This window comes from Budorcas taxicolor, chromosome 20, assembly GCF_023091745.1.
Source record: "Budorcas taxicolor isolate Tak-1 chromosome 20, Takin1.1, whole genome shotgun sequence".
NCBI classification, from domain to species: domain Eukaryota; kingdom Metazoa; phylum Chordata; class Mammalia; order Artiodactyla; family Bovidae; genus Budorcas; species Budorcas taxicolor.
Window position 1 is genome coordinate 20467818 of NC_068929.1, and position 26792 is coordinate 20494609.

General features: G+C 35.4%; 1 protein-coding gene across 1 annotated transcript in view; it reads right to left on the bottom strand.

The window, feature by feature from the left end:
• The window catches only part of IPO11 (importin 11), a 190268-nt gene that overhangs the window by 98460 nt on the left and 65016 nt on the right, over positions 1-26792 (bottom strand). The window contains exons 15-20 of the mRNA XM_052659057.1: positions 26238-26343; positions 23262-23388; positions 13540-13573; positions 13290-13330; positions 11930-12046; positions 7396-7509 (exon numbers count right to left, since the gene is read on the bottom strand). Of these exons, the coding sequence (XP_052515017.1) occupies positions 7396-7509; positions 11930-12046; positions 13290-13330; positions 13540-13573; positions 23262-23388; positions 26238-26343 (539 nt within the window). The remainder of the gene's footprint in view (positions 1-7395; positions 7510-11929; positions 12047-13289; positions 13331-13539; positions 13574-23261; positions 23389-26237; positions 26344-26792) is intronic.

The following is a 26792-nucleotide window of genomic DNA, read 5'->3' on the forward strand; positions in this document are numbered from 1 at the left end:
TTTCTCATACACATATTTATTTTCCCTTCCATGATGACTGAAGACGTGTTAACAGTGATGCGTTAAATTCTACAAATTATCCCAACAAAATAACTAAGTTCAAAAGAACCTAATTTAAATGTTCATCAGCTAAGATAACTACATTATAATATCTTCATATTCTAGAATACTCAGGAGCCATGAAAAAGGATTAGGCATGGAATGAAAACAATTTCAAAAATAATGACAAATTGGGATTAAAAAGAAGGGTGTAAAACAATTTCACAAGCCAAACAAGTTTTTTAATAGCTATCTATCTGACATGAACATATACACATAAAAAAGTTTCTTGGGAGCAAACAGAAAAACCTGTTGACACTAGTTAAATACGGATGTTGGAAAAGGATGTTGGGAGGGGTAAAAGGAGTTTTTTTTTTTAATGTGTGCATTTTTTAAAGATGAATTTATGCCAATTTTTTAATAAGTTAAGAAAACAAAGATGGAGGAAGAAGAGGGGGATTGTAACTTAAAATTCTAGTTTGACTAATTACTGTCTTATGGAGGTTGACTCAGTGCATCACACTAAATCTAAGCACTTTGAAAGGAACATAAGAGGATAGAGAATCAATTTCTAACTCATAATGTCTACAATCCAATAAGCAAAGAATGGAAACCAAACAAACTATCAAACATCTCCTCACTTAGAAAATAATTCAGTTGTCAATACAATATATAATTACAAAGCAACAAAATGTATATGAATGCCTCTTTCAATGACACACACATATATATAAAGTCAAAATTTTATCAGCAGGATATAGATACTTCAGTGGAAATACACTAGGTTTATTCTTAAATACATTAAGTTGGGCCTTTCTACTATGCAAGGGTTGATAGACTTTATTAAAGATTTTTCCAAAGAAGAGATTTATAAAAATGTCACATTTAATAAAGCAGTAAACTTGGCCTTAAAATTCAGTTAAATTTCACTCTCCACAACTCAAATCTTAACAGAACAAAAAAAGAAAAAAAATTAAGGAAAATTAATCAAGTTCATTTTTTAATATCAATAGACTTAATATTTCCTAGGAATGTTAGAATCTACTTACTTAGTGCAATTTTTAATGAGCACAAAATGTTAGCATTAGCAAAACTAAAGTAAGTAACTGTTAAACATAAAAGACTCTCAGTTAAAGCTTCAAGAAATTTAGCTTTGTAATCTAGTGGGTTGAAGAATGTGTCAGAATGTGTCAGATATGCAGCTTTAAGTAAATTTGAACACTTTCGATCCACAACTGTAACTATAAAACAATGTCTACAATTCTGTGAAATAATTACAATTATAGTTACAGTTAAGCAGGGAGAAAAGAATAACACTCTCTAAAAAGTGGTATTTCTCAGGGTACTGTCTTTGGCTCTCTTCTCGTGTGCTTTGTACTTGCTGCTGCTGCTGCTAAGTCACTTCAGTCATGTCTAACTCTGTGTGACCCCATAGACGGCAGCCCACCAGGCTCCGCCGTCCCTGGGATTTTCCAGGCAAGAATATGGAGTGGGTTGCCATTGTACTTGCTGATAATGTCCAAATCTATTATCTCCAACCCAAACTTTTGAACTCCAGACACTCCTTATGACACAGGAAATCATGAACCAGAAGGCATCTCAAACTCTCAAGTAAATCACTGAACCAACCCACTATCTTCCTAAAATATAGCTCCTGTTCCTGCATTTCCTAACTCAACTGACATGAACCACTGTCTACAGAGCAAAAAATTATACCACAGCTACCTTCTGTGCTTCTTCCTCCTCACCCCAAATCTAAGCAATCCTTAATTCTATCTCAAATTTTCCCCCTTCTTTCCATGGCTTTACTTCACATCATCGTTCCTTTCACAGTTAACAGAAGAGCTTCCCAACTATTTGACCTTAGTTTTACTCCATTCCAAACCAGTGTCCCCACTGGTGCACTGATTACCTTTCTAAAATACAAATGATAACACATCTTCCTCTGAACTTCAAGATACCTTCTTTATGCTTTCCTAACCAGGCCCCAGGATTCCCTCATGGCTCAGTGGTGAAGAAACTTCCTACCAATGCAGAAGACTTGGGTTTGATCCCTGGGTCAGGAAGATCCTCCGGAGAAGAAAGTGGCAATCCATTCCAGTATTCTTGCCTGGGAAATCCCAAGAAGAGAGGAGCCTGGCAGGCTACAGTCCATGGGGTTGTAAGAATCAGACATGACTTAGCAACCAAGCAACAAGAACTGGCCCTTACACCCAACTGTGATACTCAGTGCTGCAGCTATACAAAATGACTCTGTATTAAAAATCACTATGTTAGCATCTGGTGAATGCTGATGGATTTAACACATGCATTTACTACTGTGCTCTTCCAAGATTCACTAAAAGGATATACGAGTATGTGTTTTTAAAGACCTAGAACTCTAAGTACAAAGACAGCTTAAGAAGAGATAAAAGCAACTTATTTTTGGAAGCAGGAAAGAAAGACTGATTTAGCAGACTCAGAAAACCAAAGCTCAAAGCCAACAGTGAAAAAGGGCAAGAAACCACCTGATTTACACTACAGAAACTCCAAAAGACTTGGGAACTAATAGCACAAGGTATTTTGGAAAGGGAAGCTAAAGGGAAATATTAAAAGTAATAGGACCTGTAGAAGGTATTTTAAAAGACATTTGATGACAAGATCTCATCCTTGTGCATAGTCAAACAACTGGCCCTCTTTAATCAGTACAGATTTGGCCATTTATTCTCATAAGGTATAAAACAAAGCATCTGAAGACAAGGAGACAATCAGGTAATCAAGACTAGGGATACTATATAAAACAGAGATATAATATAAAGGGCAAAAGACTGATGAATCTTTCACTAAGGAAAGATCTCAGAATCATAGAACCAAAACATTTGTCCCATACAAAAAGAAAAGCTTCCAGCTAGACTATTCTAAAGAAAAAACCCACAATCACCAAGTTTCCCATATATATTCAATCCTTTTGATTAACGTTTTAGTGCCCACTCTTAAGTATAAAATTTATACAGACAAAATATTGATACAGCTCTTGAAGTTGGGAAATGGTTACCTAAGGATTCATTATACTGTTCTTCCTTCTTTTGTGCATGCTTCAAAATTTCACAAGGAAAAAAAAAGCAGGCAACCAATCACATCAACAGACATGACTGAAGGAAATAGAGACCACATATAGAGATAAAAGCTTAGAAAAATGTCAATATTCTTATTAGAACAAAACACTGTATTCATGAAAACAAAAATGAAATGATTTTTCAACAATACAAATGATTGTATTTGTATACAAATGGCTGTGTACAAATATAAAATGATTATTCAACAATACAAAAAAGAACTCCTCTCGAGTGGGGAGGGACAAAATAGGGTTATGGGATTAAGAGTCACAAACATAAAAATAATCAACAAGGACACGTGACACAGCACGGAGAAATATAGCCATTATTTTGTAATAACTTCAAATGGAGTATAATCTATAAAATATTGAATTGATTATGTTGTAACCTGAAATTAATACTATAAATCAACTATACTTCAATTAATAATAAATAAATAACATTTTAATTTTTAAAAAAATGTACTCATAGACATTAACAATCTTACAGCAGGAAAGAAAAACTCAACAGAAAGACTGAAAGATAAAGCTCAAAAAATCCCCCAGAAAGCAGAGCAAAAGGACAAAGAGAAGGAAAAGCAGAAGGGAACAGTAAGAAAAATCTAGGGCTGAGTCATTCATCTATCATCTGAGTAACAAGAAGTTCAGAAAGAGACAAAAGAAAAACACGAAGGTGTGGAAATAATCAACAGAATGTGATGGAGTTATCCAGAACCCAAGAACATGTTTCCAGTTTGCAATATACATCAAGTGTCCAGAACAGTGAATGAAAATATACCCACATCATCATGAAATTGAAACACAGAGATCATATAAGTTGCCAAAGGGAAAGAAGAGATGACACATTCAAGAAACAAGAATTAAAATGGCTAAGGATTCCTCAGAGCAACTCCAGAAGCTAGAAGACGCACGAAAAATGCCTCTCAAGGGGTAAATTTAGAATTTTACACCCAGCCAAACCACCAGTCATCATGAAAACTTTAAGGCATTTTCACACATGCAAAATCTTGACAAAATTTACCCCCCAAGTACCTTTTGCAGAATGCCACAGACATTCGTGGGCTCCAGCAGAAAGAGGAAGTCATAACAAGGAAGAAGACAGGTACAGAAAACAGGCACCCTACAGAAAGGACAGGCAAGAAGAGCCCTTCTGATGACACTGAAAGGGGGCCCAGTTATCACAGCCACGGAGAAGCATAAAGTAAAAACCAATGCATACTAAAGCGCGCAACAGTTTTCCAGATTCCAAGATGACGAAAGTAATAAAGTACCTGATGGGTGTGAACATACTGAGGGAATGTTTAGGTAACAGGTGGACAGAATGGGTTCAGTTACATAGAAAGCTAAATGTAGCAGGCAGAATTCTAAGATGACCACCTATGATTCTTATCTTCATAACTTCAGTGTATACAGACCATTCCCCAGTTATTCAATCAAGTGCTAATTTAGATATTACTTTCCAGATATGACTAAGGTCTCAAACTGAATGATCTTATAATAAGAAAATTATATAGATTAGCCTGACCTAACCACATGAACCCTTTAAAAGCGTTTTCTTTAGCTAGTTGCATGAAAGAAAGTTAGAGATTCAAAACCTGAGGGGATTTGACAACCAAGAATTTCCCCACTGCTGACGATACTGGTGGAAGGGGTCATGATCGAGGAATGTGGCTGGACTCTAGGGACTTGGAGGGCCTCCAAGGCTCCCCTGGTAGCTCAGCTGGTAAAGAATCTGCCTGCAATCCAAGAGACCCTGGTTTGATTCCTGGGTCAGGAAGATCCCCTGGAGAAGGGAATGGCTACTCACTCCAGTATTCTGGCCTGGAGAATTCCAAGGTAGCCTGGCAGCCTACAGTCCATGGGGTCACAAAGAGACACAACTGAGCAACTTTCACTTTCAGCTGACAGCCAGCAAGTAATCTGGGATTTTAGTGCTACAGACCAAGAAACTAAATTCTGCCAACAAGCTGACTGAATGTAAAGAAAAATTTTCCTCGAAGCCTCCAGGGGAGAACTTAGTCTGGCAGCATGTCAATTTCAGGCTATCAGACTGATTAAAGAGCACAAAACGGTGTGCTCAACCTCTGACCTACAGAACTATGAGGTATCTGGAATGCCGTTTTATTCCTTTACATCTGTAGTAATTTGCTGCATAGTAACGGGAAACTTATAATAAACTAAGCAAAGAAAATTACTAATATAGGAGTGGAGATTAGGCGGATGGTTATACAGGATAGAAAATTAGCTGTATATAATGATATATGACTTCAGCATTCTTTATATATGAACTCCGTGTATGTAGTCATACAAACACTAAATAGTGGCCTAATTTAAATTATAATCAAACTGTATTGGGAGGCTTGAAGGATAGGAGTCATACACAGGAAAATGAAAATTAAATCCTCATCTTCTATACAGGGAGGTCAAGAGATAATGATACACTATTTGGGTATCACCTCTGAAGGAAGACTTCTCTGATGACCTATACGAGGTCTTCAAGTCTGAGACAACCCACCAAGTGCCCCACAGCACCCTGTTCTTACTGCTAAAAGAGCACTTAGCTATTCAGTCTTGCCCTAGACAACCACATTCACAGAAAGCTTGACCTATTCATTTCTGTTTCCCAGCGCCTAGTACCATGTACTGCACATTGCAGGTGTTCAAAAACATGTTTATCAAATAGATGAATGCCTACTTCGACTGAAGCCAAACTACTGCAGGAGAGAACGTTTATTTCCATTCATTATTATACTCCTCAGTCAGAGAGGCTACCAGTCTAGGTTCCTAGAATTTTAAAAAGGAAAACAAAAATAAAAACAAAAAAATACTTATACTAATATCTGTCTACTAAATTTAATAAATAAATACAAATGATAGTTGAAAGATGCAACGATTTCCATGAAAGGAAAACTTACCAATAACCCTAATAATTATATAACTTTCTCAAATGACTGAAAAACTTATTTTAAGGTAGTCTCATTTTTAATGTTAAACATTGCATGTTTTCTCCAAGGGCACATGATTACTTAGCTGAAAACTTGCAACACTGGCCTATACAAATCCAGGGTGTCACAATTAAAGGAAAAGGTCCTATAGACTCCAAACATTTCCCGCAAGTTACTATAGCTTCCTAAGATTTCCTGAGGTAACACTGTTTGAAGAGCATACCTCCTTCACAAAAATCTCAAGTTGAGTCTAAAAACACATTTGGCAGAGATATAAGGCAAAAGACATGAGGATCACTCTCTGTCCTGATGCCTACATGAACAATCTCAGACTAACTGCTAACCTTCTATTAGCCTTTGTACCCCCTTCTAATAAAGGGATATAATTTTTCAGGATAATCACAAGAATTAAAGGATAGACAAAAGTGCTTAAAAAAAATTTTTTTGTATCACTATCCATGTATCTAAAACTGTCTCAGATAGAAATTTATAGCTATAAAACTCAACCATAAATATTCGGTGAAAGAATAAGTTTATGTTTCAAGGTGACTGAAAAAGGTTTTTTAAAAAAATAATAATAATAATAATATTAGTTTAACTTACTGGAACATTTTAGAGTACTAATTCTTAATTTTGAAAGAGATCTCCCCATTGGAAAAAATCTATCAACTTTTGCAGCAAGGGCAATAAAAGTCACTTGTGCATCCCTACAGACAGATATTGTCATTAAGTGCTTCCCTCTCCATTCTCTTACCATCAGACCATAATCCACCCTAACAGTTCAAATGAGAACTGCAGCTCCATCTCTCTCTGAAATTTTAGGGTTCTCTCAACTTAGCAGCAGCAGCAGCGGCAACAACCTGCTGCACATCCCCATACCTCAAAGTCAAGACACTGAATATCAAATTAACTCCTTCCCTCAAAGGCAACTCACCTGTTTTTCTGTCTTCCCAACATATGAAAGGAAAATTTTTACTTTAAATGAAAATGGAGAGTAAGTTTATACAGAAGAGCCCTGAATACCAAGGGAACTACATGCAAAAAACAACTGACTGTAAAAATCACAAGTCTACCTTCTCTGGGGACAACCACCTCTAATGAAAGAAATTGTCTTTTAAACATAGAGAATATTTTTTTAAATGTCAAAGTGCTCTTAGTAAATATAAAAAGTGTTTTTAAACTGTGTAGATCACACATGAACAAGAAAAATGTAAGGTCTTTTACTGCCACTAACATCAATCATATGAAAATAGCAAAAAAAAATTAAAGAAGGAGGAAAAAAAAAACTAAACTAGAAACTGTGGAGAAGGAGCTTACCTGAACAAGATGAATAAGTGTCGTAAGAATAGCACATCTCAACATATTGTGCTCTTCACTCTGCTTCCAAAGAAGAGGCAAATACTGTACCAAACATCCTACATACGGTCGTATCTATCACAAGAGAAGCAGAGGAAGCAACAGAACTGTGTTAGTAAAGAAAGCGACTTATTTCAGAACCACCGACAGACCTACTAGGTCACAGGTAGCAAATGGTTTACTGGATGTAACGTATTAAGTATATATCCTTTTAAAGATAAATTCGATAGTATATAAGGTAAATATTTTTAAATAATTATAAACAAGCAGCAAATTTATTGGCTGAAATAAAATTTAGGAATATAAAACAACATACTGATGCCAGTTATTTCTGTAAGAAATAACTTAATAAAAAATGCTGTTATATCCTGGTTCTTTTTAATGAAACAACTTATATAATTGGGAATTATAAAAAGAGTTTTTAAAAGAGTCAGCATTTCCTCATTCATTCAACCATTACCAAATGGCATCTTTCAAATATCAGGCCTGGAAGACCAGCCACCAAAAAGCAGAGGATATAAAGGTAAGCATATGAACCCTTAATCCTTTTCAAAGGATAAAACTGTTAACCCCAATATGGATTAACTTCACCAGTTTTAAGAAATATCCCCTACATCACACACACCAAGGCTTGATAGCGAGATTTTTGGAAAATAAAATGGAATCTGATTCCACACAGAACCTGGAAACTGCACTCCAGGTTTAGGCCTACAGTCACCCAGTATTTGGAACTGATCTGATGAGCATACACAGATAAAACAAAACACCAGAGTTTCACAGTTGCAGTACTATCAATCCCAAGGATTAAAAATTAAAAATTTCTCCCATACATATGGCTGATTCACCTTGTTATACAGCAGAAACCAACACAATATTGCAAAGCATTATACTCCAATAATTAAAACAAAAAAATTGCTCCCAGAAACAGGAAGAATTTCTCTATTCTGCTTATAAAACATCATACACTAAAAGTATAGCAAAAAGAAAATCCCTAAGATTTGTTCCCCAGGTTTAGGAGAGGAGATGCAGAACGATAAGAAGTTAAATATTTGCCCAAATATTTCAGTGAGATGAAACCGAATAAATATTAAGAGACTCTTCATGTATCCAATTCTGAATATTATTTTAACATATTTATTGAGCACTTAATTTTGCTAAGTGCTCTATCTCAAAGATCCCTCCAATTAACTTATAAAGGCAGACCTGTTAATACATAAAAACAGGTTTCAGAGTAACTAACACATTCATATTCAACAAAAAACAGCATGTTTTAAAGATAAGGAAAGTTTTGGTTTTGAACAAATTAAACAGAATATCTTCCAAGGCACGGAAGAAAGGAAATATGTGCTATGAATTATAGACCAGGTGAATAACAGAACCAAGCACCCAATTACATTTGGAAGTCATGAAATATTTATATCCAAGTCTCAGTTGTTCATTAGAGTATGCTCTAAATTAAAATTAATGTTTCAAAGACACTATTTTAAAAATCACTCATAGATTCAGAGTTGTAAAGGATTTTAAACAGGGGCTGGCGATTAGAAAACAAAGTGAAGACATGAGAGCCAGACACATTTCCTTAGGTTAGGAGGAGCGAGCCAAAAAATAAACTATCGGGGCAACTGAGAAAACCTGAATATGGACTTGATATCAGAATACAGGGCTACATCAGTGTTAAGTTCTCTGAATCTAACAATGATTATGATTAAGAAGGAGAGGTCTAATATACTAAGGTAGAGTGTTGTGATGAAATGAAGTGAAGAATATACGGGTAGTGATTTACTACAACATGCCTGCACATTTAAAATTTTTCAGTGAAAACATGTAAAAGAAAAAAAAATACTATACACATTTCTTAAAGTGATTATGCGTTTTTGGTAGACCAATGATCAGTTATTGAAATAACATTTTAAAAACACATGGAATTAAGAATGTTTTATAGATATCAGGCTAAATAACACAACAGAAAGTGAACTATCAGCGTAACACAACTGAGATGAGAGTACTCATCTTTTGGCATCTCTACTCCAAAAAAATAGAATGGGGTGGGGCTCTACTATGAGCATTATAGTCTTATGAGTTCATTCTGCACAAGAAGATACCCACTTTCATTCATAACACATTAGAAAAACAAGTGAAACTCCAATATGTGGCAGACTAACAAACGTTGTAACAAAGGCTCCATTCACAAGGGAACTTAAAAAGTAAGTCTCCATTAACATCCCATTTTAGCTAACACTTTCAACAGAGTATTTACCATCTCACACTGGCTCTTTCATTTTTAATTTTGTTCTTTTCCTTCAGAAATGCTTAAGTCCAAAGACTGCTTACCTGACATCTTACTTGATGATTAACACATTTTTTTCCTGACTGTGTATTCATAGAATCCCTGAACCGGAATAATTTACTTACAGGTTTTCAATTACTTTTTTTAGAAAAAGGAAATATAATCTTCAAAACATTTCAAGCTATCGTATAAAGATGGTGACTTCCCTAAAACTTCAAAAACTGTTATGTGTCAGAAAGTACCGCTGTAAGATGGCTCAAAATGTTTGCAATCTAGTAGACGAAAATCATATACCTGAAGGATATTTAAGTGATGGTGTTATTCAAATGTTAACACAGGAAAATGTTTTTTCCTGAAAACATTTTTCATAACCCTTTCCTATTCATGTTCTAAAAACAAAAAGTACTAATGGATAATTATATCTTATTTACTGATGATATAGACATATGAGCTGCTTAGGTTATTTGTGCTGTGAAAGATAACCACGGATACAAGCAAAAGTATTTTTAAATTTACTAAGCAAGAGTAATGTTAAACTGATGTGGGAAAAGGTTTAGCGGTTTGGGGAGATGGGGTAAGAAAATTCATTTCTACAAAAAGAAAAAAAAAACCTTCTTTAAGACATTCCCATTAGCCAGATGATATCTAAATCAGATTATTTAAAAAACTGCAAATCTTGCTTCTACAATATAATCAATTTTTAAATAATTTACTGCAACTGTATAGTAATCTGCATATTGAACATTTAATATTAAATATCTGTGATAATTTTACACTCAGGAATCCTTGAGAGTAATCTTTATCTTTACCATTTTATACATGAGGACTCAAGGTTCAAGACCATGTCCAAGCCCAAGAGCAGAGACAGGGACTTGAAATAAGTTTAAAACACAGTCTCAATGACCAAATAAATCCTCTCAATGTTATTGATAAACCAATATAAAAATGATGTAATGTAATTAATGTAATAAGAAACACAAGTGTTAAAAATTTTTAAGATATTACTACTTTTAGACAGCAGCACTCAAATCTGCTCAAAATGATTAATGGTCACTCAAAACTGCAACTGGTGTTACATCAATATAACGTTGAGTTCAGTTAGTCAGTTAGTGTTAGTTGCTCAGTCATGTCCAACTCTTTGTGACCCTACGGACTATAGCCTGCCATACTCCTCTGCTCATGGGATTCTCCAGGAAAGAATACTGGAATGGGTTACCATTCCCTTCTCCAGGGGAGCTTGCCGACCCAGAGATTGAACCTGAGTCTCCTGCTAAACTACCAGTGAGAAGGTTAACGATGAGTTTGAATATTATCAAGGCCACTAAAATGTCTGAACTTTGGCAAATTTCTTGAAGCCTCAAATTGTTCAAGATAATGAATTCTAATTCCCATCCAAAGGTTTTTTTAAGGATTAAATGAGAAATATATGCAAATCACCTGGCACAGGAGTTGGATACTTATAATTACTCAATAATTGATAGCAATTCTTGTCAATTGCTTTAGAATTAATAAGCAGGTTCAAGGTGTCAGAATTCACTAATAGATTCAGAAGCAGACTCCAGGACTGTGGACTTAAAGTTATCTTTTCCTAATTAATACCTCACAGATTTACTCAGCACTTTCCAAATAAAAATAATGCAGTGTAAACTTGGATATAAGAAATTACAGGATAATTACAGTGTGGTTCCTGGATTATCAATTTTTCACAGACATTAAGAGTGATAAGGGAAGCTGAATACAATTAAATAATAATTTACTGTTAAAAACTTTACATATTATTTTTACATTAAACCAGGGATGGATATAACATGGTCTAGACTGCAAAACACACTCAGTTTTTAAGGTAAAAACAACAGATTTCTGAGAATATTTGTATCTGTTGACTGACACTTGTGAGTATGCACTCAAACATCTTAAACTGTAAAAATATTATTCAATATAAACTGAATTTTATAAAAGATATATCATTTTGCTTTCTAACAAACAACACTACATTGTTGATCCAGTTTTTTATGTTTTCATTTTCTTAGGTCATTTTTTAAAAACACCAAGTATAAAAGTCAATTTTGATACAGAACTGAAACCACAACCTAATAGAACCATTTTAATGAATGTACACTTAAACAATGTGTACAAAGATGTTAATGAATTCTACATATCCTCTACACATTTCTCTAACATTTATTTTCATGTTTACAACAAAATTACCTGCACGTTGACCCTTTCAATCACACAAGAAAGGACATGTAAAACATGCATCTTCGTGTCACACTCTGTAACTTGCTGAAGTAACTGAAAGAGTAGTGTGAACATGGTTTCCAAGTACTGCAGGTAAAAGAAAAGATAAAAGTTTGGTACAGAAATGCAAAAAACCTTCACATAAAGACGGAATAAGTAGTAAAATTAAGTCATAGTATCAAAGAAATAAAAGGCAAATAGACAATACCTTAGCATTACCTATACATCTTCACATTGGTTAAGTTGTCAATATTTAGGGCAGTGATCGTATTCTTTATTGCTGTTAAACGTGCCCGTTTTCGAATTTAATTCATCCACAAATGTTTTCAGAGAAAAAGTGTGTCTGAAGTTTCTGTGTTTAAAGTTTATACAGCTAATTCAACTTTTAAAAGCACTTTGTCACTTCTTTTCCACATATGCCTGTTGTTTTGCAATGTCTACTCATTATAGCAAGAGGAACGCCATTACTGCACTCACATACCAGCTTTCTGATATAAATTTTTATAGACAAATACTTGTAATTATAGTACAACAGAATGTTTCTGATTAGGAAACAGAAAACAAAAAACTTATGTCTGGCTTTTAACTTCTATATCGCAAAAATTATAGTAGAAATTAACAAATCACAGGATGTCAGAGACAGAAACGTTTGCTCTTTCAGATATCTGATTCACTTTTAAACAGAGTGGTAAAACATCTTTCATCCAAAAGCATTTAGTGATTCTTCTATTAAAGAAAAATTTCTGCTCTCCAAGTGCACCCATTTATGACCTCATAAGAAATAAAGGCAGATATTTTACCATAAAGTTTTCTTGTCTAGCCTTCTCAAGAAAACCAAACACTCGGGCCCCAATCATACTGACATATTTAACAAGTGTTTACTGAGTGACAACTATGTGGAAACAACATAGGTGCTGAGGATTGAGTGAAGGAAAAAAAAAGTGTAAGACTAGGTATTGTGCTTTTCAGGTAATTTGCACTCTCGTGTAGGACAGACATATATACACAGACAACAGAGGGGGATGACCTAAGGATGAAAAGTAACAGACGGATATGAAATGAGTAGATGCCTTACACTAGTGAGAACAGAAAGTGCAGCGGTCATCTCTAAAATGGAGAACAAGACGATGAAACAAAACAAACAGAATTACTGAAATTAAAGTTACCAATACAAGCAATCACTTCCCGAATAATCTAAATATACTTCTAAATATACTTTTGAAAGCAGCTTTACTAAATAATAGATACATACAATTTCAGCTATAAAATAACTCAATATTCAAAAAACATAAGCAGAAATTTTTATAAAACGTGAAATAAATATTCTTACCGGCAGAAACTGATCTGTTCTAAACTCAAAATCATCAACAGGTGAAGAGCAGTTAAGGAATACTGAGAATACATGAAATTGAGAACATATGAAATTTATCAGGATAAAATATATGTAAAAACCAAATATAACAAACCAATAAAAAATTACATTTTAAACTATGTCATAAATTACATTTTAAAAATAATTAATTTTAAAGTGTTGCTAAAATGCCTTGCAGTGAAGTATTCTTAGAATATTTAAAGGATATTTAATTTCAAAGTTGTAGCTGTTTCAATACGGACCTAAAAAGAAAGCATATTGTGAAATTTGAATCATTCTGAAATTAGTAAACATGTTAATAAGAATGAGAAAAAAATGTATCACATATCACTTTCTCTATTCTTTTTGTTAATATTAAAGTTACAAGGTACATTAACATCTAGAAATAAAAAGACATTCTCCTTTGCAAGCAAGGGCTAAAAAGAAAAACTGTATCATTTCCCACCCTTCTCAGTTAACCATGATGTGCTTAATCCAGTCCCTACTCCAGGAAGAAAAACAATTTGCCATAAATCTGTAGAGACTGTGAGACTGAGAGAAAAGACTGTGAAGATCTTGCCAGAGGGAAAGGGCAAGTTGAGAACCAGAGAAGCAGGAAAACAGGGCGGGCCTAGGGAAGCTGGAGGATGTCAAGTGAAGATGGAGCAGGGAGAAGAGAAAGAAAGGGGAGGAAAAAGAATACAAACTGCCACTTGTAACCTAAGTTACAGGAAGTTCCTGAAACAACCGAAAGATAAAGTCTGCAATTTTCTAAATCTCAAAGTCCACAAGAGCTTTGTACAAGCTCTTGACCTTGCCAAATCACATTTTTGTGTGCGTGTATCAGCTGTTACCTGGGAAAATCGTATCATGACAGCATATTCTACATTTCCTTTCAGGTTTTACCTGTGACCTGGCCAGCTAAATGGCACAGGCTACCACACTCCATTTCCACACCAAGTAATGCAAACTCAAGCCCTGACTAAACTCTATATGCTACTCTGCAAAACAATGTATCTAAAATTTTAATCTCCTGACCAAGAGCCTTTACTTTTTTAGAAGCTATTACACTTGCCACACCTGTAATAGCGACTGGTTTTCCCTTTGCAGTCATTTTCTACAAAGAAACAAAATCTTCTTCAAAGAACCAAAAAGCCTCTTGATGAGGGTAAAAGAGGAGAGTGAAAAAGCTGGCTTAAAACTCAACATTTCAAAAAATGAGGTTTATGGCATCTGGTTCCATCACTTCATGGAAAACAGAAGGGGTAAAAGTGGAAGCAGTGACAGATTTTATTTTCTTGGACTCCAAAATCACTGCTGATGGTGACTGCAGCCATGAAATTAAAAGATCCTTGCTCCCTGGAAGGAAACCTATGACAGGCCTAGACAACATACCAGGAAGCAGAGACGTCACTCTGCCGACAAAAGCCCATGTAGTCAAAGCTACAGTTTTTCAGTAGTCATGTACAGATGTGAGAGTTGGACCATAAAAAAGGCTGAGCACCAATGAATTGATGCTTCTGAATTGCGATGCTGCAGAGCATTTGACGGAGAAGGCGATGGCACCCCACTTCAGTACTCTTGCCTGGAAAATCCCATGGACAGAGGAGCCTGGTAGGCTGCGGTCCATGGGTCGCGAAGAGTCGGACACGACTGAGCGACCTCCCTTTCACTTTTCACTTTCATGCACTGGAGAAGGAAATGGCAACCCACTCTGGGGTCACACAGAGTCGGACACGACTGAAGTGATTTAGCAGCAGCAGCAGAGCATTTGAGAGTCCCCTGGACTGCAAGGAGATCAATCCAGTCAATCTGAAAGGAAACCAACCCTAAATATTCATTGGAAGGACTGATGCTAAAGCTCCAACATTTTGGCCACCTGATGCGAAAGGCTAACTCACTGGAAAAGACCCTGATGCTAGGAAAGACTGAAGGCAAAAGGAAAAGAGGGCGGCAGAGGATGACATGGTTAGATAGCATCACTGGCTCAATGGACATGAATTTGAGCAAACTCTGGGAGATAGTGAAAGACAGAGAAGCCTGCTGTGCTGCAGAACATGGGGTTGCAAAGAGTCGGACATGACTAAGCGACTGAACAAGAACAAGATACACTTAGTCTTTGTTATCAGAAAAGCTTACAGTCCAGCAGGGGGAAAAAACACCCAGATATTAAACAATCATTAATAAAAATGACTAATATGAAGAGCTTAAAAACAGGATAATTCCCTTGAGAACATGAATTATTTCTAGGATCTTCAAATTGTTGGTATTTAGTACATGGTGAGGCATACAACTGGCACTGTGGCAGAAATTTAATTCACAAACAACAGGACATGAAACATGCCCCCCACCCAAAGGAAATCAAACTGCCAGCAGCAACTTATCCTTAAATCTTCATTCATCTTCCTCCACAAAAGGATCAGAGATGCACGTTACCCACAACAATGACATTTACACACGTAAGTATAGGAAAGAGACACCTGAATGAAAACTAAATGTGTTTTCCCTCCTAACAAAGGGAAGGCAGTGCAGTATACCATACAGACAAAAAGATAAAATGAGTCATGATGAATTGCCTGCACTTTAACTACAAGAATAGGAAGTCAGATCATAAGGGGAAGAAAAGAGCACACAGCTTAAAAAAAAATAAAAGAAAGAGAGCACTTAAAATGACAAACATAAAGAAAAACAAAATTAGCTATTCCTGAGCTATAGAAGAAACAGGAAGCACTTATTGCATAGGGACAATGAATTTTGCAGCAATTCACAAGTTATGGGAGGAGAAAGTCAGAACCTGAATTTCTAGATTGAAGAGTAGGGGAATCGGATAAAAGATGGGCAGAAGAAAGTCTAAGACAATTTCTAACACACAACTCAATAAATAATAAATAAATGCAAGAAAATGAAACAAAACAAACAAAATTTTCCCTTAACCAGACTCTAAACATGACTTTTCACACAAAAGACACAGACCTCTTAAGAGAACCAGATTCAGACTATGAACTCAGCCTGAGTCTCCCTACACATTCATCTGAGACATCAAAAAACTTCTAAAACCATAACAAAGTAATTCCATACGGGGGCAAACAAGGGCCACAAGCCATCAGAATCATTGGAAGGATTCCAGAGAACCATGACAGCAACAGAGAAATGAACAAGAAGGAACCACAAGTTAACACCACTTCCAAAGAAGACTGGTTGCTACATAAAGGCAAGAGTAACTAGACACTGCCATGACCAGCATGAGAATGAGCCTTCTCGTTAACTGTCACGGTGGTTGAGCTGAGGTCCAGGCTTGGAGGAACCTAGTGCTTGACCCCTACCACCCTGCCCACAGCAGTGGAGGGAATTTCACACACTAAAGCAGTGAGCAAGGTGCTGGGACTGAAAGAAATGGCAGTGTCTCAGGGACTTAAACCATCAGGAAAATGTAAGACAGACACGAGAGAATAATTTTGAAATAGATTCTATTTCTCTGCTGAAGAGAAACAGAGTAATAACTTTATAATCTTTTATCCTTATCTCAACTGTTTCATTAAATATTTTCTATTTTTCTGACTCGATGCTAGGCATAAGAGATACATTAATATGAATAATATTATCCTACTCACTAGCTCTTTTACTACTTGGAACTACTACGGTACTCTTTTTATTCTATTCTGCAATAACGTCAAGATCACTGAATTACAATATTTTAATGTATTTATTCTGAAACAAGCAATGTAAATAAGTTTCTAAAAGGACTGAAAAAAACAAAAACCTTCCATTTACTCATTTCCTTTTAAGAAAAAAATTCTAAAGCTCATTTTCATGCAATACGGATACCAGACATATCAATACAAAGCCAAAACGGACTACAAGAAACTTACTAGATTAAAGGCTGCCTGTCCTCCTAGCTTTAGAGTGTCCTAGGAATTTATGGCTCAAACACAGATTTTTTTATGTTTTCTTTGGAAATTATATTTGCTGAATATAAGTGAATTCAGAATTCATTTTGTGAAAACACAGACTAACGCAAAGTTTATAACAGTGCTTTGAGACATGAAGGAGGGACAAGTGGGAAAAACTCTGTAATAGTGTTTTTGAGACATGAAGGATGGACACGTGGGAAAACAAAATCAAAACTGTAAGACAGAAAGTCTGATGGAATTGGGAGACCCATAAGACACACAAGTGAAAAGATAGGAGAGTTTTAATGTACCTTGTTTAAAACTACCTCTGCCCAGATCCCAGCTGCAACTCCCCATGTATTCAGGATCTGCTGAGGTCATGGGCATGCCAAAGTGCTTCTTAAATTCCATCTAGAAAAGTCACTATTGCTATGCTGGCAGTCAATCTGCCCATGTGGATGGCCTTTTCTTTGCTTGACAGACAATAACCCCAAAACACCCATCCCCAAACTATAAATCTCCTGGTTGTACCACAACATACATTATATACTGCCTCTTGTAAGAGTCAAAGTGAAAAGTGAAAGTGAAAGTGAAGTCGTAGAGTCACCTCAGACTCTTTGCGACCCCATGGACTATACCTTCCAGGCTCCTCCATCCATGGGATTTTCCAGGCAAGAATACTGGAGTGGGTTGCCATTTCCTTCTCCAGATCCTCCGTATCCAGGGATTGAACCTGGGTCTCCTGCATTGTGGGCAGACACTTTACCATGTAAGCCACCAGGGAAGTCCTTATCAGAGTACACTAACACTAATTTTCAAGCAACTATCGCTTGCTTTATTGAACACTGAATAAATAACCTAAGTAAAAATGAGTTTTTTAAATTACTTATAATTTCCAAAATTGAATGGGTCAGAAAGCTTACAACTAAAGCAGCCCTGTACGTAAATCGAATATTCTGGTTAGAGAATCATCTAGAGTCCTATAAAACAAAACTTCCTCTCATCAAAAATTTAGCCATTCTATTTATACTGTGGTAATGAGATGGCTGGATGGCATCACTGACTCGATGGACATGAGTCTGAGTGAACTCTGGGAGGTGGTGATGGACAGGGAAGCCTGGTGTGCTGTGATTCATGGGGTCACAAAGAGTCGGGACACGACTGAGCGACTGAACTGAACTGAATAACATTCTAAAATCTGAAACTTGCCATAAATAAGCAGTGCGTCTACTAAGTAACATGTTCTAGAGGAATGGAAGAAAACATGCAGAAGATACTTTTTAAATGGATTTTGCAATAAATACTGGAGCACTGTTATCCTTATTAAAAAAGTAATAAAAATGGAACCTTACTTGATATCATGTTGATAAATAAATCCCAGATGGAATAAAGAAGCAAGTATGAAGAAAACCAATTTTTGAAACAAGAAACAAAAACAACAAAACAGAAAAAAGAAATCAATAAACCTGATTACACTAAAATTAAAAAACTCTGCTCAACAAAAAGATAACAGAATGAGCACAGAAAGACACAGGTGGGAGAAAAGAAAGATACAGAGATTTCACTGCATTTGTAATGTTTTATTTCTTACATACTTAAAATATTACAATGGAAATATGGAAAACCAGGTAGCTCTAATCTTAGAGCTGAAATTTTCTCTTTACTTGATATAATTCTTAACTTTTAAAAAGTAAAAAAATTAAAAGCATCCGCTTTTTAAAGATGAGTCAGAAATAAACTGAGAACTACAAATTTTCAAAGTAGCATTAGCATTATATTAAACCTAATCAAAATTTCCAACATTACAAAAAAAAATTTTCAAATACTGCAGTATCATCAATGATTACTGACTATCCCTTGACCAAGTTTTAATTACAAAATACTGATGAAAAGTTGTAATACTATTTCAAATAAACCAAACAATTTTCACTCAACTTGCATTATAATCCCATGGATCAAACAACATCATTGTGCGATTCACAGGGATAGAGACTTCCTCCACACAGTAGTTTCCCATATTATAAAATTTTAAAGAATCCGGAGTTTGAGGTTTTTCAGCATAAGCTCCCTGTGCTCCTTGCTTGCATGGCCCTCCAATAAACCTTCCTTGCTCATAAAAAAAAAAATTGTTTTAATAGTCCTATTTCCTCTTCTATTTGCTATGAAGTGATAGGACCAGATGCCATGATCTTAGTTTTCTGAATGTTGAGTTTTAAGCCAGCTTTTTCACTCTCCTCTTTCACTTTCATCAAGAGGTTCTTGAGTTCTTCTTCACTTTCTGCCATAAGGGTGGTGTCATCTGCCTATCTGAGATTACTGATATTTCTCCCAGCAATCTTGATTCCAGCTTGTGCTTCATCCAGCCCGGCATTTCACATGACATAATCTGCATATAAGTTAAATAAGCAGGGTGATAATATATAGCCTTGACGTACTCCTTTCCCAATTTTGAACCAGTCTGCTGTTCCATGTCCGCTTCTAACTGTTGCTTCTTGACCTGCATACAGATTCTCAGGAGGCAGGTCAGTTGGTCTGGTATCCCATCTCTTTAAGAACTTTCCACAGTTTGTTGGAATCCACACAGTCAAAGGTTTTGGCATAGTCAATAAAGCAGAAGTAGATGTTTTTCTGGAACTCTCTCGCTTTCTCAATGATCCAATGAACGTTGGCAATTTAATCTCTGGTTCCTCTGCCTTTCCTAAAACCAGCTTGAACATCTGGAAGTTCAGGTTTCAAGTACTGTGAAGCCTGGTTTGGAGAATTTTGAGCATTATCTTACCAGCGTGTGAGATGAGTGCAATTGTGCAATAGTTTGAACATTCTTTGGCATTGCCTTTCTTTGGGATTAGAATGAAAACTGACCTTTTCCAGTCCTGTGCACTGCTGAGTTTTCCAAATTTGCTGGCATACTGAGTGCAGCACTATCACAGCATCATCTTTTAGGATTTAAAATAGCTCAACTGAAATTCTGTCACCTCCATTTGCTTTGTTCATAGTGATGCTTCCTAAGGTCCACTTGACTTCCCATTCCAGGATGTCTGGCTTGCTCCTTGGAAGAAAAGCTATGACCAACCTAGACAGCATATTAAAAAGCAGAGATATTACTTTGCCAACAAAGGTCCATCTAGTCAAAGTTATGGTATTTCCAGTAGTCATGTATGGATGTGAGAGTTGGACTATAAAGAAAGCTGAATGTGAAAGAATTGATGCTTTTGAACTGTGGTGTTGGAGGAGACCCTTGAGAGTCCCTTGGACTGCAAGGAGATCAAACCAGTCAATCCTACAGGAAATCAGATTCACTGGAAGGACTGATGCTGAAGCTGAATTCTTCAGCCACCTGATGCAAAGAACTGACTCACTGGAAAAGACCGTGATGCTGGGAAAGATTGAACGCAGGAAGAGAAGGGGACAACAGAGGATGAGATGGTTGGATGGCATCACCAACTCGATGGACATGAGTTTGAGTAAGCTCTGGGAGTTAGTGATGGACAGGGAGGCCTGGCGTGCTGCAGTCCATGGGGTCGCAAAGAGTCAGACACAAGTGAGCAACTGAACTGACTGACTGAACTGATACCAACTGGAGAAGCTGGTTTTCCCAGCTGCTGTACTATTTCTATTCTGCCATAGCCAGCCTTGTAATAACATGTCTATAATACTAGGAAGCCACACAGACAACTACAATTATATGTATCCCATCTACGTAACAGCAGCGATCAAGCAAGAGAACATGGACTCTGACAGCCAAAGAAGATTTAGATTCATGAGAATCTATGTGCTTTGTGTGTGTGTATATGTGTAAATGTGTACATACACCCACAAAGTATATGGGCGTGCCTGGTGGATCAGATGGTAAAAAATCCGCCTGCAATGCAGGAGACCTGGGTTTGATCCCACCGTAGGGAAGATCCCCTGGAAAAGGGAATGGCTACCCACTGCAGTATTCTTGCCTGGAGAATTCCATAGACAGAGGAGCCTGGCAGGACACAGTCCATGGGGCTGCAAAGCGACTGAGCAACTAGCACTTTCACTTTTTTCATATGTGTATATACATACAAATGCAGTTGTATGTATGTTTGTACATATATGTCTGAACACTTATACATTGTTGCATATGTCTATATGTATATGCTATCTTCCTACATTTCAGTAGCCAGCATTTCTCACAAGTTGAAATTAGAACAGTATATCTTACATACTATTGATCTTAAAAGTACTTAAAAGAAAAAGGAGGGGGGTAAACTATGCAATGTTAACTTAGTGCCTTACAAAACACTGTTTTCTTAAGAAGTTATAACAAACAAATGAGACATAGCCACCAAAAGACGTACAGCAAAGGGGCAAAAGCTGTTTCTGCAACAGCATTTCCTCAAAGTGCATTCCTTGGATATTAATGTATTTGTCATCTTGGATAGTCACAACACAATCAATGTACATTTTTAATATTTTGATTGATGCTATAGGAAAGAGGATTATTTGAATATGTAGTTCAGTGTTTTCCAAACTTGTCATGAAACCCTTTTGCCCAATAATGTTTGTTAATGGGATAGAATTAATGTTCTACTTTTAAAGTGTTGACCAAAATGACACTTTTTTCTCTTCATTTCTTTCCCAAAAGATTCATTAAAGAAAGAAGAAAAAAAAATTCAAGAAATTTCTCTTTTCCAAAGAAAATTTACCTGAAATTTGTATCTTTTGTAACACTTTCACATAAAGCATTTAATTTCTTCTCTCTGACACCACTGACAGAATAGCAAATAATATTTCCAAGAAGGAAAACAAAACTTAAATCTTATAAATGCTTTATTCTAAATAAATAGAATTTATTCTATTTACAAAAGTAAATTAATTCCAGCAAACAGTATTCCTAGAAAGAGCTTAGATATTACCAATAAACTTCTAAGAATTTAAACATGATAAAATAAAACTAGATTCCCTTGTTGAAGCAGGGGTTCCTTAAACTATTTAATAATTATAGAATGATATTTAGAGTAAATTCTCAATTATTTATACAAAGTAAGTAACATTTAAGCAGAAAATCCAAAGATCAGTTCTATTTGCTTTTAGAATGCATCATGCTTCTGCAATTATGATGTTTTCTTAATTTTGTAATTTCCCTAATTATGTTTTCTTTTGTTGAACATTAAAAATAGTTTATATTATCATGTACACATGTGAAAATGAGAAAAATGACCCAAACCTTTGCTGGAAGACAGGGTAATCAGGTAGGTTTAAAATAATGTTTTAAGGTAGAATACTGAGAAATGATTAAATAAGATCTTATTATAATTTGGGGGGAAAAAATCATTTAATTTTACCTACAAATAATTTGAAACTTTGAAAGACAACCAGATTCACTTTTTAAAGACTATGCTGGAGTCAAATCTAAGTACAAGACAAAGTACAGTAAGTCATGAATATATTCTCACTCAGGCATAGAACTGAGGGAAAACCTCTTTTTAAAAAAAAAGCTCTCTGAGTAATCAACATAAAATAAAGCAACAAACCTACTGAAGTGGAACAAAGCAATGAAGAAGTCATTATCAAGTTTTCAGTAACACAAAATCAAGAATATTATGTGAAATGCTACACATGAAGAAAAAATCCTAAAAGAAACAATTTCAAAGTCTAAAACAAAACTAAAAAAAAAAAAACTTCTCAAAACTGAAAGACAAAAAAGAATCAACAGTAAGGATAAAACAGATTACGGTGTTAGCTCAAACGTGAAAATTACAAATTCTATCTTGAATAAGAAAAAGGATATTTAAGCTATAAAGGGATTTTTTTTTTTTAAAGAAAACTGCCTTCTTTTATTTGTACTAAAAAATTATAAATAATTACAGATTAGTAGACTTTGGTTAATTTTTTTTCATTGACTAGTGATGAGAAGGACAAACGGCATTAAAAAGACTTTCTTCCTTCAAATCAAACTTCTCACCAAGGAATAACTACAGCATTGAAAGACTGCCAACATTCTAAAGAAAGATATAAACCATTTCTGAATTTGAACTTTGACATATGTTAAACTTATAAAGAACTCTTTTAAGACATTTAAGCAACATACCACTAAGTCTTGATCCTGAAGCAAGTTACATATTGCTTCATATAACATGGGTCTTAAGTCAGACTTGAATTTCACAGAAATCCACTGACCGATGAGCCAAATCACCCTGCGCCGCAATGGCTTATACCTAGATGGGAAAACCATGCAATTAAAACGTTATATATTTTAAGAAGCCTATTTCACTAAGTGTATTTCATCATTTAAATCTAAAATGTAATAAGAAAGCAATATACATTTTATACAAAAATCTAAAAGCTACTTTTAAATGCACCACAGTACAAATACTAACAACAAAGTTCTGATCTAAAAAACTGAAAATTCTTAGCAGACATATTATAAATCTGATTATTCTGTATTAAGTAATTCCAACATAGATATGTACATAAAAGCCAAGTTCACTTCTATTCTTCAGGTAACCAAAAATAGTTCATCTTAATAGGTGTAAGCAGCTGATGTCCCAAACCCTGAGGCAGGAGAGGCTATTAAGAAGTAATAATAATAATGAAAATAAAGGAACTTCGGTACACAATTTTCTAATCCCAATTCTGTTCATCTCACAAAGATTATTTTGAAAACACTGTGAGAAATTTCTAGACTTAAGACATTTACAGTAACATGTACATACACTTGTTTCTCTATGGCCATCTTTGCTAAAGAAAATGAAGGTTCTTTAGGCAAAGGGAAAAACCACCTATGTCCAAGAATTGTAGACACAAGCTCTCGGTATTATACTTATTTAGTGGCAAGATGATATTTCTGGGTGACAATGTAGTAAACTAAGGAATATAACACACCTTTTAGAAAATTACAATATTTTAAGATTATTAAACACATATAAAGAATTACTCATTAAAGTTCCAATAAAAAGTACATTTCCTGCTCTCAAAATGTTTAACATATCTAAAAGAATTAAAGGCCACAAAACTTTAGACTAGGATCGCAAAAACATAAGAGAGAAGAGCAGGCACAGGGAGATGGGATTTGAACAGCGTTTCCTGGTGGCTCAGACAGTAAAGAATCCGCCTGCAATGCAGGAGACCTGGATTCGAGTCCTGGGTTAGGAAGATCCGCTGGAGAAGGGAACAGCTACACACTCCAATATTCCTGTCTGGAGAATCCCATGGACAGAAGAGCCTGGCAGTCTACAGTCCATGGGGTCACAAAGAGTCGGCACGACTGAGCGACTTGCACTCACTTCACTAAGATAAATAGTATTGGGGGCAGAAAACTGAAAAAATGCCTTTTCAAGGGATAGGGACGATTTGAACAGTCACAGAGGTAGAAGTAAACAAGACTTGTATAGAAAACATGAAGGAATCACAGAATCTTCAATTTTGGACTGAGATCTCTGGGATTACCACATTCAACATTCGAGACAAAGAGAATGAAGCTCAGAAAGGTTCAGATTCTAAGATGACGGTCACTTCTAGGCAAAGTTAATAGTAAGGGTCAGTTTGCTCCTCAAAGTGTGAATCCCAGACCCACAGGATCATTAGCTGGAAGGATGACAGAATCACACAATCTGACCAAGACCTAAACCTTAGAACCTGCATTTTAACCAGTTCACCAGCTGATTCATATGCATATTAAAGTTTGAGAAATACGGGTCTAGACCAGTTTTGTCCAAAAGAAACATAATGTAAGCAAAATATGCAGTTTTAAATTTATTAGTACCCACCTTAAAGTAAAAGATACATATGAAAATTTAACATTTTCACTTATTGCAATATATTCAAAACATTATCACTTCAATATGTCACCAATATATATTTTACACTGCTTTAGTTTTAAATTCAAATTTTAGTTAATTAAAGTCATTTCCTCATTTGCACTAAGTACGTTTCAAGTACTCAGTAACCATATATACTAGCTATTGTACTAGACAGCCCGGCTCTAGACTAAATAGCCTCTAGGATTTAAGGACAATCAAACTGCAAATCTGTCTCAATACTGAAGGCATTCTCTCCATCAAAGGCTCACTAGCAACCAGAGGGCAGAGTTGAAAAACATTTTAATCACCACTGCCCCAACAGGCCACAGCAAATCCCAGTGCTGAAAACATTTCGTGATTGAATAACTGACTGAAAACTGAAAGGATAGCTACTTAATGGTGAAAATTACCTTTAAAGCATCTCTAGCTAACAATTCTATTGCTCTAAATATTTATAAAATGATCCATACATGAATCTATTCATGTATTAAGGTAGCCATGTTAACTGTTCTATGACTGTATACTAAGCATTCTGGTAAGTACCACATTTACAGAAATAAATCCCTAGAACTTCCCAATTCAAAACAAGAAAAAAAGGCTCTTGAAAATTTTTAAGTGTCTAATTTTAAATGAAGAAAAATTTATACAAATTATGAAATGCTTTTTCCCCTTCCGTCTTACTCATTCATTACCTAAAATTAAAATCGGGCAAAAGTCCTACTTACTAAGTTGTCAGATTGATCTTTACTACTGAAGTAGACACCTTAAAAAGAGCCTCAAGTGTCTCCAAATGCTCTCTGCCATGGTGCCACTGCAATTTCTTTTCCCCACAGACTTGCAATGCTCTGTGATCCTCAGACAGCCACCTTTCATCGATATTACTTGTTTATGCTCCTTTTGACATCAGCCCTAGCCTCTGCTAAGTCTCAACTGGCTTCCTTTTGTACATAATCTTCGTCTAGAATTCAGAGATCTCTATCTTCCATTATCTCTGCATAAAATTTCATCCTGCAAACTATCTTATCAAATACTTCAGACATGTCACAATTCACATTAGAAGTAAAATAACATAATAACAAATGATTTTGCTTATTTTTCAGTTATAAGATTCAAGTCTTATTCCTTTCTACATTAGACACTATTAGCTAAGTCATACTATGATTTTTTTTTTTTTTAATTTTAGGCAATTTTAACACCTTCTAGTCGTCATTAGAAAATCAGTAAGGTAAGATAAGTGTATAACAAACACAAGGTTTTATACTTGCCTATTGTGAATGACTTGCAATTCTGGAAGAAGTTGGTTTTTAAACCACTGATCAAAATCAACACTGTCAAACAACTCATAAGCCGCTAATCCAACAGCATTATACACTAAGAGGAAGATTTTTAAAAAAGAATTAATTTCAAATACTGGGCCAAGTGCTAAATGTCTTTATGTAAGAAAATAAATCTTAAAGACTACTTTGAAATATGTAATAAGTTAATAAAGGGAAATCTACAATGTGTTAATCCAGGAAATTGTTTAAACAAACATTTTAGAAACATTTAAATTACATCACTCTATGTTGTTCTTAAATATTCAGTGTTTTCAAAGAGAAAGATACATTCATTTAAAATCATTCATGTCAAACTATAAAAATAACATCCGCTTCCAAATGGATGCAAGGATTTATGCTAAGGTCCCTGATAACCCTCTTTCGAGCCTCTTTCTCACCACAACCCCTTAAACACTATGTTCCAATTAAATCAAATACTCCCAATTCAAAACTTAACTGTGCTTATCCCTCTTGCCTTCAAGCTTCTGTCCATACCACTCCTTT